The 17,475-nt window shown below is 54.9% G+C and overlaps 4 protein-coding genes across 4 annotated transcripts; 2 read left to right on the top strand and 2 right to left on the bottom strand.

The window, feature by feature from the left end:
* Positions 1-22: 22 nt before the first annotated feature.
* On the bottom strand, positions 23-1,084 carry ColSpa_05948 (actin-depolymerizing factor gmf1; the record flags this gene model as incomplete). The annotated part of the gene is made up of 4 exons (XM_049272160.1): positions 23-211; positions 282-415; positions 520-622; positions 878-1,084. 4 exons carry the CDS (start codon positions 1,082-1,084, stop codon positions 23-25), a joined length of 633 nt encoding a protein of 210 aa, XP_049128117.1.
* Positions 1,085-2,535: 1,451 nt separating this feature from the next.
* On the top strand, positions 2,536-3,952 carry ColSpa_05947 (uncharacterized protein; the record flags this gene model as incomplete). The annotated part of the gene is made up of 6 exons (XM_049272159.1): positions 2,536-2,727; positions 2,875-2,919; positions 2,975-3,069; positions 3,193-3,485; positions 3,541-3,757; positions 3,850-3,952. The coding sequence occupies 6 exons, from the start codon at positions 2,536-2,538 to the stop codon at positions 3,950-3,952; spliced, it is 945 nt and encodes a 314-aa protein (XP_049128116.1).
* Positions 3,953-11,042: 7,090 nt separating this feature from the next.
* On the top strand, positions 11,043-11,967 carry ColSpa_05946 (Ras-related GTP-binding protein A; the record flags this gene model as incomplete). Its single annotated transcript, XM_049272158.1, has 4 exons — positions 11,043-11,054; positions 11,145-11,259; positions 11,343-11,618; positions 11,726-11,967. The coding sequence occupies 4 exons, from the start codon at positions 11,043-11,045 to the stop codon at positions 11,965-11,967; spliced, it is 645 nt and encodes a 214-aa protein (XP_049128115.1).
* A 1,462-nt stretch (positions 11,968-13,429) lies between these two features.
* On the bottom strand, positions 13,430-16,495 carry ColSpa_05945 (uncharacterized protein; the record flags this gene model as incomplete). Its single annotated transcript, XM_049272157.1, has 1 exon — positions 13,430-16,495. One exon carries the CDS (start codon positions 16,493-16,495, stop codon positions 13,430-13,432), a length of 3,066 nt encoding a protein of 1,021 aa, XP_049128114.1.
* Positions 16,496-17,475: the final 980 nt, after the last annotated feature.

Below are 17,475 nucleotides of genomic sequence, written 5' to 3'. Positions count from 1 at the left end.
CATGCTCTCTCAGTCCCCTCCTTCACGCAGAGCCCAACTTCTGCGGTATCTCCTCCAGGTCTTCGACGTCCTGGATGTCGATCACGCGTCCGACCTCGCTGGTGTTCCGCATCAGCTCCTTAGCGCCCGCGTACAGCATCCGTATCTCGTTATTGCAAGTGATTGGGAGGTAGTAGATCAGAACGTAGGGCACCGACAGGCGGCCGGAGGGCTGTCGGGTCACGAAGTTAGCTCCATGCTCTTGTCCCATATACAGGACTTGACGTTGGAACAAGACATACCAGTGTAAGCGGGTAGCTCAGGAGCACGAAGCGCGGGCTGTGGTCCGGGAGGTCGTCGCTAACCTCCTCGAGCGACTTGTACACGACCTTGTCGTCGTCTTGGCGGATCTCGTGCGTGTTCTTATCGATGTAGTCTAAGGGAGGCGCATGGGGCGTCAGCTATCGATGTATCGTGCAATGGCGTGCGGTCCATGATGGCGATGATCGAGGGTAAGCGCCTGAGTCGAGACATACATACATATGACAGCTTGGGGTTCATTGGACCGCGACGTTCCGAGGCGGAACTTGCGCAGATGGTCCTTGGTCTCCTGGGAGAAGGTGTAGAGGCGCGATTCGGAAGCCTAGAAGCAGGGACGAAAGTTAGCCCATCATTCGGACGAGGGGAGGGCGCGACAGCGGAGGAGGAACGCACCATGGCTGTGGCTGCTCCAAGAGAGTTGCTCGGCGTATGCGACGGGTCAAAAAGTTTTAACGGGACCGGAAGCTGGTTCTTTGCGATGATCTCTCAGGGTCCAGCGGGAACTCTCTTGTTTTGCTTCGGTTGTCCCTGGCCGCAACACTAAGAACGTCAGACCAAAGAGTCAGGTAAGCCATACGACCCCTCCCCCGCTCTCCTCCGACGGGAAGCTGAGACCAGCGCATCCAAGCCCCCGCCATTCAGCGGTGGCCAGGTTTGCCCCACCAGTGACCTCACCCACCAACACCCGCCGAAACTCTGGTCGTTCAATGCCCCGGTCAGCTTCAAGAACTTCGGGCCTCGTACACGTTACAACACCGACGACCGTCCGACATGATACAGCCATCGTGTCTGTATGTGTGTCAGTCAGCATCGCCTTGCCAGGTATTCTGACTGGTTGGTCAACCGGCGGTGATTGATAACTAGAATGACACAAGTCAGATAGCTACCCAATATTGTCATGGAAGAGAAGAACACGGAAACTAGAGTAGCAAAGTGGTTAACGTAAATGATCTATGGAGTCAATGTTCACTTAACAAGCTCATATTTATGTTGCTTCGTCTTCTTAGGCAGAAGATGCCTCTGTTTGAATAATCAAGCTTCTTTATTAAATAGTATTTTGCATTAACAACTGTGTTTAAACACGAAAGTAGTCGAACTTGAATTTTGTAAATGACAACTTGCATAGTCGTCCCACAGGATCATGAAATCCCGTTTGCATTAGATTCCTCCCTGGCAGATAGCCACGCACCTTACTCAGAAACTCCAAACAATGGCTTTCCGCACCTTAAGTAAGACCAGCCTCCCAGAGGCTGGACAGAGGCTGGAGTACCCAGACGGAACAGCCAGTCTGTGCGAGCTACGCGACTCATAATACCAGAAGTGTTGTATCAAGACAGGATTATCTCAGAGGTGAGCATGCCCCATGTCAAAGGGGAGTTGTGAGAGCACTCAGTCAAAGCTGTCAGCTTGCAAAGAAGGGACTCTTGAGCACCTCTAGCACGCATCCGGTGGCAAGTTTAAGATTACAGCCAGAAGACTATTAGGAGCCCGGTTATGAGTACTCGAAGAATACTGTCCGCCGCGGGAGGATTGAGAGGTTGGCTCTCTCGCCCGGTGAAGAACTTTTACGAGGTGTCTGCTGGGCAGGGGTCCAAAGCTTTAACTAGCTACCTGAGCAACACCGTGCCATACAAAATGCGGAGCTCTTGTCCGACTACGGCTATTGGATATTTCATTTCTCGAAACGGAATATACAGGGTAAATCGAAATTGTTTCTGAGTGCCTGGAAGGATCGCATCCAGAAGCGCCCATGTCTCGCAAACCTCTCATCTAGGACAGGCGATGCCTGCAGGATGTACAGATATCGCAGGCCACAACCTTGGTGCACGGTATTTCCGTGAGCCCGTCACGTGATGGCACTGACTGTTTCGCCATCAGCCGTTGCCGGACCGGAGTCGGAGCCAGCAGAAACACTGCGACAGAGCTCCGAGCTTCAATCCTCACCTCTCCCCTTACCGTATCCGCTCCGTCCTAAGACTTGATTCGTGCGAATTCCCTCTGGTCCGTAATACTAGGTAGACCTTTGCAGTCGTTGTCCCGGCGGATTTCCACTTACCGTACCATCCCGTCAAACCTTCCGTGCCATAATCTGTTTTCCGCCGATTCTTTTGACTATCCTCCGGCATATGACATCATAGATTTTCGTGTGAGGAAAAGTCGACTGCGTGCGTGACGGCAACTTGAGAGCTGCACAGGCTGTGATAGACACCTTGACATACTACGAAAGGCTTCTTCATGTTCGCCCGTCTCACCCAGCTGTCCCGGCATTTCCCCTCCGCCCAGACTATCACGCAAGCCGTTAAGCCGGCCTTCCCGATTTCCGGCGTCGCCCGCGCCAGAATCATGGTCTCGGCCGACGAGCGAAACACCCGCACCATCCACACGGCGGCGTGTTTGATCATTGGAGATGAGGTTCTCGGCGGAAAGGTGAGTCTCGCGTGGCTGCGTTCCCGAGTCAATGGGTGAATTACGAGGGCTGACATCGTGCCATATTTGTAGACCGTTGATGTAAGTGAAGCTAGGTGGTGCAAGTTAAAGGTGTTGTGGCGGTGTCGTGTTAACCAATTGCTCTAGACCAACTCAGCGTACATGGCCAAGTGGTGCTTCTCCTTGGGCATCGTAAGTGCTCCGAGTATGGGACAGACATCCCACAACGTTGCTAATGTGCGACCAGAACTTGAAGAGAGTTGAGGTCATCGAGGACGATGAGAGCGAAATCATCGAAGCCGTCAGGCGTATGAGTGATCGTTATGACTTCGTAGTTACTAGGTTTGTTGCCTAGCCTTGCTGCATTGGGACGAGCACTAACAGGACATTGCAGCGGTGGAATTGGGCCAACGTAAGGACCTGAACCAACCCCCAACGAATAGATCATGGCTCATGAGTCAACAGGCACGACGACATCACCTATCAGTCAATAGCCAAGGCTTTCGACCTGCCCTTGGTTCTCAACCAAGACGCCTTCTCGCGCATGAAGAGGCTCTCAAAGCCGCACCCGAACCAGCCGCATTTCGACTGGGACGTCGACTCCCCGGCGCTGCAGGCTAAGCTCCGCATGGTTATCCTCCCCACCGACGAGAAGCGCGACCCTAGCAAGCAGTTCCTCTTCCCCCACGAAGATCTCTGGGTCCCGGTCAACGTCGTCAACGGCAACATCCACATCTTGCCCGGTGTTCCGCGTCTTTGTAAGTTTCTCGCGTCTGTCCGGGGTACTTGTTCATTACTAACGCCGCGGGATAGTCGAAAAGCTCCTGGACGGGCTTAAGCCCAGCATCGTACCCCGGCTCACCGATCCTGAGGGCAAGGGCCTTTGCCGTGTACTCATCTCCACGCCGCTCCCGGAAAGCGCTGTCGCTGGTTATTTGACACAACTCGCGGCCAAGGTGGAGCCCAAGGGCGTCAAGGTCGGCAGCTACCCTCGGTGGGAGCAGAACGGCACGGTCACGCTGGTAGGACGGTAAGTGACAACCAACCCCAACCCTTAGTGGTAGTCTACAGATGGCGACACGTCTATTGCTCCTCAAGAACGGCTGCTAACTGTTGTTGCAGGGACCAAGCTTACATCGAGAGCATCGTGGATGAGGTCGTTGAAGGCGTTCAGGGTAAACGCGTGTATGCGGAGGGCGAGGATGACGATATAGCCAAGGCGTGAAAGGTCACCGATGGATTAATTACAGCAACTCAAACTCAGCCAGATAGCAACTCTACGATCCTAAAGAAAGTGGCGCAGCAGTAATCACAATTCCTTGCCTTCGGGCTGTCCTGTTATAATACTCTTATCTCGATTGGAGCTCCTGAAGTGTGCGCTCTGCTAAGATGATGTTCACTCCACCGCACCAGAAGTCGGCATGCCGTGTTTAATTGTCATCATCCTGCAGGAGTTGAGCACTTCAACAACCTGTAATCGGCATACGTCCGTTATACCGTGCACAATATTGTCTGTGATGTCAGGGTTGATATATCAACCCTGAAAGACTGGCGGTGGAAGACGCGCAAAGACCACACGCAGGCCCCCCCCACCACCACCAATTTCGGTCCACGGTCCACACGAGAGAAGGAGACAGTTGTGGAATCGGACGCCGATCTCATTGATGGTGCGGGAAAAGGGATAATCCTCGCACAGACTGTATTGGCGTCGCAGGCGATTGATCCCGTAATTCCAGGCCATAGCCAACCGGCCATCTCATACTGTCAGGCAGACGCGGCATCGCGAACTGCCTCTAAGATACATCAAGAAGATCGCCGCGAAAACCTTGTCAAAGGAAATGGCACCGCATGTCGCCGACTGGTCCCGGACCCTGGACGCCACTAGACGCTGGCTGCAGATTGCATTACTGCAAGCCAGGGGTAGATCGAAATGATTTAGGGCTTCTAGAAAGATGAGGTTCCAGTACAGTCGCTACGTGACAAAGGCCCGGGCGAACGAGATATGCCAACCCAGTTACCTACCAATTGCAGACTGGCTTCGTTTCGTCGGGAGATGAGTGTGGGTTGGGATTCGGCGCTGTTGTGATGATTTCCATCAACGTCTGGCTGCCCTTGCGTTACATGACGGCACGATGGGGCCTTTGTTCGGATCTTTATCGACGGCTCCCCAAGGCAGGAGAAACCCTTTGGACCAGGAACTATCCTGATCACGCTATGAGCGCTGTCTAGGGTCAGCAGAACGTAAAAGCGAAGGGAAGACCTGCTCATGTCGCACCAAAGCGTATCCGACACTATCACCCGGTCATCGCATTGTCGTCTCCAAACCTTGAATAGGATGCTAGGTAGTCGTGTGGGCTTTCGGGAACTTCACTCCCCCGCTGTGCTATCGCACTGTGCAACCAGGTAAGCTTGGGCCGTTACTATCATTCGCCCCAGTCAGGATTTAGGAGGGCGGTCCTGCAAAGAACCCATCCAGTGGCGTGTAACGGTTCACTGTCGTCCGCGGCGCTGTCCGGGGTCTGGTCAGAGCTTCTAGAAGCACGAGCCCCGCCAGGTTTGAACTCCTCGCAGGAGCCATCCAGCGTTGTATGGATATCTGTGGCTGCATTTGAACGTTTACTATGTAGGCCCCGGGCACTGTCAGCCGTGGTTGTTGGCGAAAGCGTGCGGAAAGGCGGAAGGCGGGCAGTTAACTATTTTGTCATTTGATGGGCGCGAGCCAAAGGCAGTCAGTCTTTGAAACCCATTGGCGACAGACAAGGAAGAAGTCCCGGGCAATCATCAATTCGACTTGCATCATTCCATGTCGTACCTGTAAGCAATCCCAAGGAATTACAGGATATGCAGAGACATTGCCTGAGTATACCCCCAGTCGCCTCTACTAGAAAGTATAATGACTTGCGGAGGGACGAAGGGAAGCGACCTGAGCGCAACACCATAAAGAGAACGACATGGTTGATGATGATGTGTTTTGGGAAGATGATCGGCGCTGTCTTGCTGGTCGGGCCATGCCAGCTCGGGCAGCGGGAAAGCCAGTGGGTTTGAAAGGAGAAAGGTGTGATGGAGAAACGGCTCCAGCGTTTTTTTGGCCAAGAGGTTGGTAGCGAACAAATCAAAGCTCCTCGTAACGGCTGCCTTGGGCCGCTAATGATTAACCAAGAGCTTTGAGAGGCGCTGTCTTGCGCCGAGGAACCATGCCGTGGACTGATGTTTTCTGTGCACCGCACACGTTCAACTTATGAGATTTAACAGCTGACGGACGAAGCGTAGCTAACGGATGTCTGATGAGAGTAGCAGTTTAGTCAAGGCGTAAATCGATGACCGACGTAAACCAGCCCAAGTTCAGATGTCAGGGCGAGGCGACGTTGGCCGATTTGCGAGAGGAACGGAAGCTGATGGAAGTTTTAAGCAACGCTGTTTCGGTCGGGGGTTTTGAGGTTGTGTTGCGGCGAAACTTTGGCTAGATGGAAGTCGGTTCCCATACCATTTTGAAGCTTCAGTATCATTCGGAGAGATGCACGCTCGGCCCATTTTGTCATAATGATACAAGCTTTGAGGTGCTGGGGTGCAGTAGCCCCCAGTTGTGCTGTTGGAACAGGAAAGTTGAGGGGCTCAAAGCAGCGCTGATTGCAGTTGGCCCCCCAGTCACACAGCGCAAGGGTTGCGATTGCTAGAGCACGTCTCTGACGCGCATTCTGGGCCATCGTAGAATGAGGTGTTTGTCGTGGTCCCCGTACCGTGTGCCAATGTGCCCATGTACCAAGATGCACAGTGCTGTGTCGCAGTTTGTTTCTGCCAGACAATGGGGTTTGGCGAATTTCGCCATTAGTAGGGCTCGAGAAACTGGATGTCTTTGCACAGAATCGAAGCAATAGATATAATATGGCCTCTTTTCAGGGGGAAGACCAACCATAGTCCACTCTAGGCTCCTATTGCTGTATCGGAAACCGAACCGAGGGTAGCACCATAGTCGCAGTCTGATTGCCTTGCATCGTGTTGGCTGAATGCGGTGTTCTATGATGTGTGCACGCTGTCGTACGGTGGTGTGGCCATGGGTGCTCCAGCAGAGAGCTTGGATGGCCGCATTCAGACCTTAGCATCTATAGCTTGTGGCAGCCAGATACTCACGATGACGACTGGTAATCCGCTGGAAGCACTGCATCTCTGTCGTATCCCTCTCTGCACCAGGGTGACATTCAGACGATGTTTTTGTGTCCATAAACGAGCAATAAGAGGACGGTACTCTGCGTTCCAACGCCCTCGCCCTTGCATCCTTGCTGTTGTACAGGTTGTTTTTGTCAGGTGCTGGGTGCGGTAGATAGGGAGGGAGGGAACGAGTGGTATGAAATGTTGAAATTGTTGTTATCAAGGTTCGGGGCGCAAGTCGAGAATGAAACTGGGTGCACATAGGCTGAATCAAGCGGGCATCAGCGCCACCAGTTGGCACAAGGACTGGTTGAGGTTGGGCAGCATGTGAGCTGTAATTTGAGCAAAACAAACGTCGTCGCGATAGCCAGTGGCACAACGAATGCCCACGTGGACGTGGGAAAACCGAAGAGGCTCAAGTTGGCATGAGATACACGCCGCACGCCGGTAGGTAGATGGAGCTGTAGCACGAGGACTACAGCAGTTGGCGGTACAGCTTCTCCGGTGTGCGTGCTAGGTGCCAAGAGCAGGGACCAGGGAGCCGTCAAGTGTTGCCGTGGGTTCTGAAGATACCAAAATGCTCTAGGTGGTGCTCCGAATGCGACGTGCGAGTGTTGTCGACTGTCCAGCATGCATCGCAACGAATTGGGGCGATATTGGCCTGAGCCTGGGAGGGTCGCAAGGAATGTGGCACGGAGTGGAGTTCGGCACCACTGTAGCTTATTGGATTCTAGACACGATGTAAGTAATGGCCACCACACTCTTGCCCAACGTCCGAGGCGTTTGTAGCATAGAAGCTGGGTCAAGTGTGAATTGTACGATAGAGCTCTTGGAGGTGGATGCAGCATGGATCGAGGTGGTGTAGCAGCTTGGCACGTGGTTGGGAGCTGGAGATGCAGCATCCGCCGCCGGCACTGTACGACGACACTGTATAGAGTTTGCTGTGCCAATCGAGGAAGGCGCCACAGGAGCAAGCACTGATCTGGTCAAAGCTCCCCGCAGCGGAAACCCACCCTTTGAACCCCCTTAGCTACATACGGCCATGTTGCCGGGCCGGGTTGTTCTCAATCTTGGTACGGTGCTAGACAAGGTACGGTAATTGAGGTTCCTCTGGACCCTGGTCTCCCAATGAAGACGGCGATTGCGGCTGCTACTTGTTTTACAGGTCACCGCATGTCCCTGGAACGGCAAACAATGACCACAAGCAGAACGGACGCGACGTGCGATGCGGTAAATCCCACGCACTCGTCACACACATCACCATCAATGGACCGAGGCAGTGCCGCAAAAACGTCCGCTCCGGCCCCCGGGCGATTCATGTTTGATGTGCTGGGTGGCGCTTCTGGGCATGGCTGTTAGCAATCGACCTTGCGACACGGAGCAAGCTTGGAGAAGCTCAGCAGTAGTGTAGGGTACGATAGACACGGGACAGGCCAGAGGCAGCAACAGGCCAGAGGCTCATCTCGCTCGTTGTCCCATGTAATCATCGTAATCAGCAGTGTGGAGCTGTTGGACCACGAAATGCGATACGTCCTTTCCCACTCCACGTCCTCCTCCCATGTCAAGTTTCTGCGCAGATGAGATGACCGATGGCCCCGGGGGGCCGGACCAAACGTTGTGGTCAGGTGTAAAATTGATTTGACCACATCAACGAAGCGGTAAGGCAGTCAGCCGGGAATACGTCGCAAAGCCCGTCTCATGACCGGGCTTTCACCCATGACGGATTTCATGCCGTGCCTGTGCCAGCCTTTGCTTCTGCGAACACAAAGATGGAGGTTGAGACTCGGCCGTCAGCGCAAGCGAGTTTGACCGTCACTCGGTATGGATTACCACGGATATTTGCATTGTGGTATACTGTTCAAGATAATACCCCACTTTACAAAATCTCCCACTTTATCCCCTGTCAGGACTTTGGAATTGCCTTCGGAGGCGCTCGCAGTTGCAGTTCGTCCATCTCCCCTGTCACTTGGTGTACGTACCTTACGCAGTCCCCTTCCTCTGAGCGCCAAGGTGGAACCCCCCATCTCGCTCCCACTCGCACGAACCACAACGCCCCCTCTCCTCTTTCACCTTTCTCCCCTTTCCCTTTTGTCCACTCACCACCACTTAATCGATCGCGTCCCCCCCTTGCGCTTCATCAATGACCTGCCTGCTCCCCTCGGCTGCTTTGCTTGTGGGCATCTGCAGGCGTATGCACCGGGCCTCTTTTTATGGTTCCAGGTCCATCCCCTGCTGCAGCCGACGCTACTGCACCAGAAGGCCGTCACGACAGACTCCAACATTGTAAGTCCCTTTTTTCCATCCCCGGTCGAATCCCACATTTGTTCGAGCCCTTGGTATCCGTATCATCCCAACTTTCCCTTTCAAATGGACTGTTTGATCATTTCCTGCCCTTGAAGCGCTGTATCTCGAACTCGTCCCAGGCGTAGCAATGGGCATCAATTGCCACTCAGAGCCTAATCCCCATGCCATGGTGCTCCATTCTTCCCAGAGCTCGGCCCATGACCCTAGGATGCAACTGGCAATTGGAAAATGCCGTCTTTGCCAATAGCGCTTTTGGTGTACCAGTCATACGCGCATCGATCTGCCTCTCACTCCGCCGACATGTGCCCTGTATAGCGCCCGTCGCGTACCTCGACATTAGTGGTGAAGTTCGCATATGTGGTATGTGTGTGTGTGCGTGTTTGTGCGTGTGCCTGGGCCTTCTGTGACTCTAGCCGTCAAATCATAACACCGGCGCTAAACGTCGAGTCCTTGCTGACCAACCGCCGTTGCCCGTTCTGACGAAGAGAGGCGACTAACAAGAGGTCAAGGTTCTCTCACAGGCAAGGCAGAGGGCGAGCGAAAAGCGCCTTCCTTGGCGTGGCAGAAGCCGCGCGCATTGGGCTTTCTGGTTTCTCGAGAGAAGGGCGCAAGAGGACGAGGAGTGAAAGGGCTTCTGGGCGGGGAACACACGCGCGGACAGAAAGAGAGAAAGAGGGAGAGAGAAAAGGACCTGGCTAGACCGGGACAGACTTGGCCGGGCGCGGCAGACAAAACGAGGCCGCGCCAGAGGAGCCAGAACGAGCAGAGCAGCGCGACGAGACGAGACCGAAGCGGACGGCACCAGACGAGCAGCATCAGCATCAACATCATTAGCCGGCCTTGAATCAACTTGCCCCGTTAACTGTGTTTCGGCTTCCTGCTTTCTCGTCCTCTCTTCCCTCTGTGTCTTTCTTGCTCCCTCGCTCTCGTCTGGCGTTACCTCTATTCAGATTCATCCATTGAGCTTGTTCTCCTAGCGTCTTCGGCGTCGTATCTCGCTGGCTAGCCACATCAATACGTACCATTTGTGGATGAGGTGACGGGAAGGCACGGATACGGCACCTTTCTCGCCTGCCTCTTAAAGGCCTGGCGTTGGGGGCGAGAGAGGGGACAAAAAAAAAGAAAGGCAAGGCGTGGGAAGGAGCAAAGGGTCAGGTAGGGGAAGGAAAGGGAAGGGGAGGGAGGGAAGTGCAGGGAAAGGAAAGCTAGGAAAGGTACAATTTCGGAGGGTGTGGTAGTACTCAGACTTCTGTCGCCCAGCAGCTGTCAGAGCAGGTATCCCGGTACGCTACGATAGTACCTCTCCTCCCCCCTCCTACCCTGGCATCCAGGTACCTAAGCCGGGAGCAGGAAGCAGAGGCGAGAGGAGCAGGAGAAAGAGCGAAGAGGAGGTGCAGTAGTAGCAGCAGGTGCGGTCGCCCAGTGCTTGTGGTCCGTCCTTCCCTACGACTGGACCGACCCGTTCCCTCCATCTCCACATTTTTGCCAAAAGCCCCCCTTAGCAACGAAACACCACCCCATTCTCTCATTCTCCTCGAAAGACTGTCTGCTGTCAGTCCCGGATTTCTGCCATCGACCTCGTCGTTTCACCTTTAAACTTCGCAATCCGGCCTGTGCCGTCCCAGATTCCCACCCGTCGTTTCGCTCGCTGCAAACCAGTCTTTAACCCACGCTCACGCATCCTCGCAATCAACCCGCTGAGTCCTTTCCGAATCCGTCAACTAGTCAAATCGCCTGGCTGCTGCTCCTGAACTGTTCCCCGGATCCCGTCCCTCTTCCTTCACCAGCTGCCTCGAGCCATCAACAACGAGCGCGAACAAGACCGTCGAGAATCCCTCCATCAACCAAGACTTCATCACATCACAATGGCGTCCAAGGTTCGTCGTCGCGACCTCCCATTCCCTGACTTTCCACCTCGTCGCGCCGTCGCTTCATCGATCCGTTGCTAATCAGTCGCCGTCTTGCAGTTTTTGAGGGAGTACAAGTTGGTCGTCGTCGGCGGAGGTGGTGTCGGTAAATCTTGCTTGACCATTCAATTGATTCAAAGCCATTTCGTCGACGAATATGACCCGACGATCGAGGGTGCGTCGCCCTGTCATTTCCTCCTGCTCGCTATATGCGACCGCAAATCAATCGCGTGCTAACGTCACCCTTCCTCAATTCAGATTCCTACCGCAAGCAGTGCGTCATCGACGAAGAGGTTGCCCTGCTCGATGTCCTCGACACGGCCGGCCAGGAGGAGTACTCGGCCATGCGAGAGCAGTACATGAGAACGGGAGAGGGCTTCCTGCTGGTCTACTCCATCACTTCGCGCCAGAGCTTCGAGGAGATCACCACATTTCAGCAACAGATCCTTAGAGTAAAGGACAAGGACTACTTCCCCATGGTCGTTGTCGGCAACAAATGCGATCTGGAAGGCGAGAGAGAAGTCACACGACAAGGTATGATTCCTGCTACGCCGCAACACTGCATGATGGCGGCTCTCCGCTATGCAGGCTCATGGATTGATTAATCGGTCGAATGATGGCTAACATTATACGCTCTACAGAGGGAGAGGCTCTTGCCAAGTCATTTGGCTGCAAGTTCATCGAGACCTCGGCCAAGTCTCGCATCAACGTCGACAAGGCTTTCTATGATATTGTCCGGGAGATTCGTCGATACAACCGCGAGATGCAGGGCTACTCTACCGGCAGTGGTGGCGCCTCTGGCATCAACGGCCCCCCGAAGCCCATGGACATCGAGAACGGCGAGCAAGAGGCAGGCTGCTGCTCCAAGTGCGTAATAATGTGAGCGGGTTTTTTCGAGTGAGATTGGGTGAGAGCAGGAGGGGTAGCGGCGACCCAAGCGGCTGGAGAGCCGTTGAATACCTTGGGCCTCAACTGGCCCAGTGGGATGCTGGCAGATGTTGAACGCACGGTTTCTCTCCATCTGGACATCTGAGCGGTCTAAGCTGGCCCGGCATTTGTCGATTGGAGAAGACATGTCGACACGGAGGACCAATGATCAAAAACTTGTTTGTGCTGCATCGGACGGGGAGTCGGGTTCTGACTTGCTGCACTATTTGGAACTTGTTCTTTTCAGGGCAACTTCATGGACATGGCCAGAGCACACGATTGGAATGTGGCGCGGGGACAAAAGAGAAGTCCTTTTACCGGGCTATCTGAGGGGTCCTCATCGTGTGCCATGAGAAGAAAGGGCTAGGGGACATGACAGTCCGCTAGCCAGAGAGATTGTTGGCCGCAAGACCTTGTGAAGGGGTGGACTCGAGATTCTTTACTACACACTGGGAGGGTTATTTGAGACCAAACATCGGCTTGTCTCTGTCTCTTCTTTATATCGGTACTTCTTATTTTTTTCTTTTTCATACTGTAATTTTCTTCTTTCTTCCGAGACACCGCAAGGTTTTTCCGAGGTCAGAGTCAGTCGTCAAGTCATACAGATTCCCTTTACGTCAGTCCAACTAGCACTGTGCATGTTTTTTTTTCCTTTTCATGTGACTTCAACGGTTGAGCTGGGCCTTTGTGACAGCTCCCGCTTGTAACTTGACCGTCATGCCACTGTTGCGAGGCCGTTTTTGTGCCAAGATCACAGCCAACGTGAAATGTGGCTGGCATTGTCTGGAATGGGTTTTTGAGATGTGACGAGAAGCTGACATGAAAGGGCGAATGGGGCGAAGCCCTTGCCTATCAGCAAATAGGTCCTTTGCTGTAAGGTATCGTGTCAAGACTCTCCCATAACACATACATCATGCTGGACACTGACTCATTGTGCACAGGTCTGGATACCATGGATCAAGAACTGGACTCACAAATCCGAATTCGACAGGATCAAGAGAGCCAAGACGGCAAGGCCAGGACCATGTTGTCACCAGAGAATGTCACCCTGAAACATGTAAGGTGCTCATGGATACACCTCAACAAGTTGCCGCCCCGAGACAGTAGCCAACCACTTACTTGCATTTCGGGACTCCCTGGTCTGCCCCATTACCTAAAGCAGCCAAACCTCACGTACGGCCTCAACGGCGTCGCTCTGCGCAGAAACATCCCACATATCCAGAGAAAACGCCAGAAACAATGCTTTATTTTTCCTCCTTTTGCTCGAAACCGCCCGTTATGCGCTCTCCTTTCGCTTCACCGCTATGATGGCATCACTAAACACCTAATCCGGTTCGGTCCCTAAACACCATCCCCCACCCTCTCAAAATAAATAAAAAATAAAAAATGGACACCCTGCCTGCATTCGTCCGCTTCTCCTATACGTTGGACATTGGCTCCCAGTTCTGCCTCCAGAGCGTCACCGGTTCGACTCTGCCAAGCCAGTCATACACGCCAGGCTGCAGGTCCCGCTCAAAGCTCTCGCAGACGACGCCCTGGCAGTTGAGGCACAAGTAGACAAGCGACGTCGAAAAGTCGCTGTCCACGGCCAGCTTGCTCGGCTGCTCCTTGCAGAACAGGCACTTGTCGGGCCCGAAGTTGGTTACGGCCCACTCGGCCACAAACATGGTCTGCACCATCATCGACGCCGCCAGCCGGTACCGGTGGTGCTGACATAGCCGCCGGTTGAGCAGCTTGGCCGCGCAGAGGCACCCCGTGACCGGGTTCGAAGGTGTGTCGCCCCACGTTCCGCCGAACGTCGCGGCGCCCTCCTCCGTCAGGACGCAGGCATCGCAAGCGTAGGCGCGCATGTTGAGGAACTCGCCGCGCGTCAGCGGCATAGGCCCTTGGAAGAGGTTTTGCTTGCCCCGCATGTCACACTCGTCGCAGACGGTATACGGCCGCGGGCGGATCATGTGCTGGAGATTCTCGCAGTGTGCGCCGTTGCGCACCGGGGCGCCGCAGGGCGGGCAGCTTTCCTCGCATCTTGCTCCGTTCTCCGCCGGGCCATCGAAGCGGGCGGGCTCGTCGGGGATGTCGCAGAGGACGTTGTGCGCGGGCTTCTTCCACTTGGCGAGGAGTCCTCTGAGACGCTTCTCGTATACGGGGGGATCCCAAAAGGACTGGTAAGGCGAACGGGGTTGCGCCTGAGGGTTATCTTCCAGTTGCAGGAGCACCCGCTGAGGAGCGCGGACAGGCCTGGCCGTTGCCGGGATGTCAACGACTTCAGGGATGGAGAACTGGCGTAGCTCAACTGGGATGAAGCGCATGTCTCTTGCGTAGAGGTGCATAGCTTGCCTGATCTCTGCCGCGACCCGGTTTTGCTCTTGGACCTCTATGTCTATGAGGTTGTTCTGCCTGTCGTCGTTGTCTATGTCCATGGCGAGAGCCGGGTCCACGGGGATCTCGGCCTCATGAGCCATACGCTGCAAGTCTGTATGGGATGTACCTCTGTTGTTGCCCACGACCTGCTGGATCTCGTCCCGATTCTGAGGCTGGCCTCCGAACGGAGGGAAGTTCTCGTGCCTCTGGGCCGCGCCACCATGCTTGGCGTTGAAGGCGCTCACCCACTCCTCGTACTTCTGGCCATTCTCAAGTGCCTCATGGGCGGCGTTGTTATCTCCAAAGTACGTTTGGCTGGTAGGGCTGTTATACGAGGGCGAAGCACTTGCCGTCGCGCCCCGTGTATTCGAGCCATTTGACGAAGGACTCTTGAATAATTCGGCATACTTTTCACCCACGCCGGGGCCGAACGCGCGCGGCGCCGCTTGGGGAGCCTCCGCCCACCCTGACAGCGTCTCTCCTTGGCCCAGGACAGGAAGAGTCTGCGCGCCCATCTCTGCGCGCTTGGGCTTATTGGGCCCGATTAGCTGATGCTCCGGCACATCCCACCGACCATTATCGACGCCGTTGGGCCCGTACCCGAGAGACATGTAATAGTCAGGCGTGTCCGCACCGACGGTTTCCCAGCGCTTGCATGTCCCGGTAGTCCAATCGTCGCATTCTCTCCCCTTGCTATGGCAGCTGTCGCAGGGCCGCTTACGGTCGCAGTTATCACCGTTGTCCCGACACGGCTTGCAACCGACGAACGTCGTCGCCTTGTCGCTCGAGACCCTCGAGTATCCGATCATCTTCCGGTCCATGTGCGGCAGCGTCCGAGGCGGCCCGTTGTGCGAAGGGAGCTGGCACGTCAGGCCCCAGATGGAGCACTTTATGCACGAGAAGCCCGCGTCATCGTTGTTGTAGCCGCGGCAGTGCATATTGTTGTTGGAGCAGTTCGTGCACCGCTGCCGTCCCGTCCGGGGTGTTGACTTGTTAGCGGTGGATATCTTGTCCCCGAGCCCGGAGTACTCATACGGTGCGTCGTACTGCACCCCCGTCCAGGGGTCGACGCATGGCAGGCCCTTCTCCACGCACCGGCTGCACTTGTACTCGCCCAGCCGCACGTCTAGAATCCATGAGCAGGCATGCCACCGGCGCTTCCCGAGCTGCGAGTGACACTCGCGGCACATGTGCCGCCACCACGGCCGGCGCTCGCGCGCAATGGTGCCACCAACCTGCGCTGGGCGATCCCACATGAAGTTGGCCGGCTCGTCGGGCTCTCGCGAGATGCCCAGCGCCTTCTCCTCGTTATACGCCTTGCAGAGGACCCCGTCAATGTTGCAGGGCGTGCAGCCTATCTTGACGCGGTCGTCAATGTCGCACAGCGTCGGGCGGTTCGAGATGCGCTTCTCCTTGCACCTCACGCAGCAGCTCGTGCTGCGATCGAAGCTGAAATACGTCGGCCGCGAGTTGGTGAAGCGCTTCTGCCAGTACTCGCCGCCGCGGACGGTGCAGACGTGGTTCGGGTCGACGAGGTTGCGGTACTTTGTGCACTGCGAGCACTCGATCTCGGCGGCGTGGTCCGCGTCGCAGGGCTTGTTCTGGTGCCCGCCAGAGCGGCAGTGGTCGCAGAGGCCGTCCTCAGGGACGCCGAGAAACGGACGGCGGCGGAAGAGTGGCGGGTCCGGGGCGCTGCGAGGGGGTGCCGGTGGAAGTCTCGTCTTCTTCGTCGGTCTTCCGGTCTCGTCTGCATCGTGTGGCGAGTGCCGCCGTTTCGGCGGCGACGCTCTGGAGGGACTGCGAGTGTAGTTGCAGCTGATGTTCGCGGCCACGCAACGGTTACACGGCTCGTGCCCTGAGCAATACGCCCTGGCTTTCTGGCAATTCTTGCATTTGCGGGGCCTGGTATGGTTTGGCGACAGCCCCGGATGCGGCTGTGGCGGTGTAGCGTAGGCATTTTGTCCGTCGCCCGGCTCGGTGTACCCTGGCTCCAGTGGGAGGACGTGGTGGTTTGGCATGAAGCGCTCCGTCGTCGGGAATTGCGGCTCTGGTTGCGGCACGTCCGGGAGGAGTGAGTTTGCGTAGGCCAGAGCGGAGAGGTCTATATGGTCCTCAGGATTCATGTCTTGGACGTCTATGTATGACTGGGTTTGTTGTGCAGATGGATACAGGTCGAGAGGGTTGAAGGGATCCAGATTCATAGGCTCGTTGAGCTGCTGCTGCTCGAGTCGCCGCTGGTACTCATACTGTTGCGGTCGCTGCTGTTGATATTGTGCCTGCTGTTGCCGACCTGCATTGTTGGTATTGGTTGAAGGCTGCTGAGGTCTATCAAACGTTGGGAGGGCAATGGTTGCCGGCACTCGGTTAGACATTGTCGTTGGTCTTACTCAAGAGGTTTTGAGCTGGGTTTACTTGAGATATGTTCAGTTGCTATGCTGAAGTATCTCGTGGACAACGTCAATGACTTTGTTCAAGTTTGGCACCGTCTTGCCAAATCCAAAGATACGATGCAAGTGCTTGTGTCTTCCAGAGACGATGACAATTTGCAAGGCCTCAGGAAGTTTTACTATCGCCAACTTCTTCCTCCCATTAACGGGTGTTCGTCTTCTCATCTTATCTTGCGACTTCTCCTTTCGGGAGCGGGCGACATTGATTGTTCTCAGGCATGGTTGTTCACAAAGGAAGAGGAAATTCCCACGTATCCCTTATTATACAATCCTTGCCGTGCCTAGTTGTCCTGAAAAGCACGAAAACATCACTGTGGAGGCATTGTACTAATTTGAGTATAAAGAGTCATTGTTGATTGACCTTAACTGCTTCTATTATTCAACATCCTTGAAGTTAAGGACTGAGGTTGGCAAAAAGTTGCGAAAACTGAATCTATCATCGATATTGGTCCTTCTCTCTGGAATACTGAATCGATTAGCTGCAGAGGTAGCATGTGGCATTCGGTGGCCCGTTGCCCTGAACAGACTACATGATCATCGTTATGTACCGGACATAACTATTATTAAAGTTCGAGTCTTGCATGGTGTTTCTCATCTTGAGGCGTTCTCAACAACCGAATGCTGTGCTTCGGCTTTGGAGATACTGCGAAGGCAGG

Source organism: Colletotrichum spaethianum (assembly GCF_022836535.1).
Source record: "Colletotrichum spaethianum MAFF 239500 DNA, contig13, whole genome shotgun sequence".
In the NCBI taxonomy this organism is placed as follows: domain Eukaryota; kingdom Fungi; phylum Ascomycota; class Sordariomycetes; order Glomerellales; family Glomerellaceae; genus Colletotrichum; species Colletotrichum spaethianum.
Note: the sequence above shows the minus strand (reverse complement) of the source record. Positions and strands in the feature narration are given on the sequence as shown.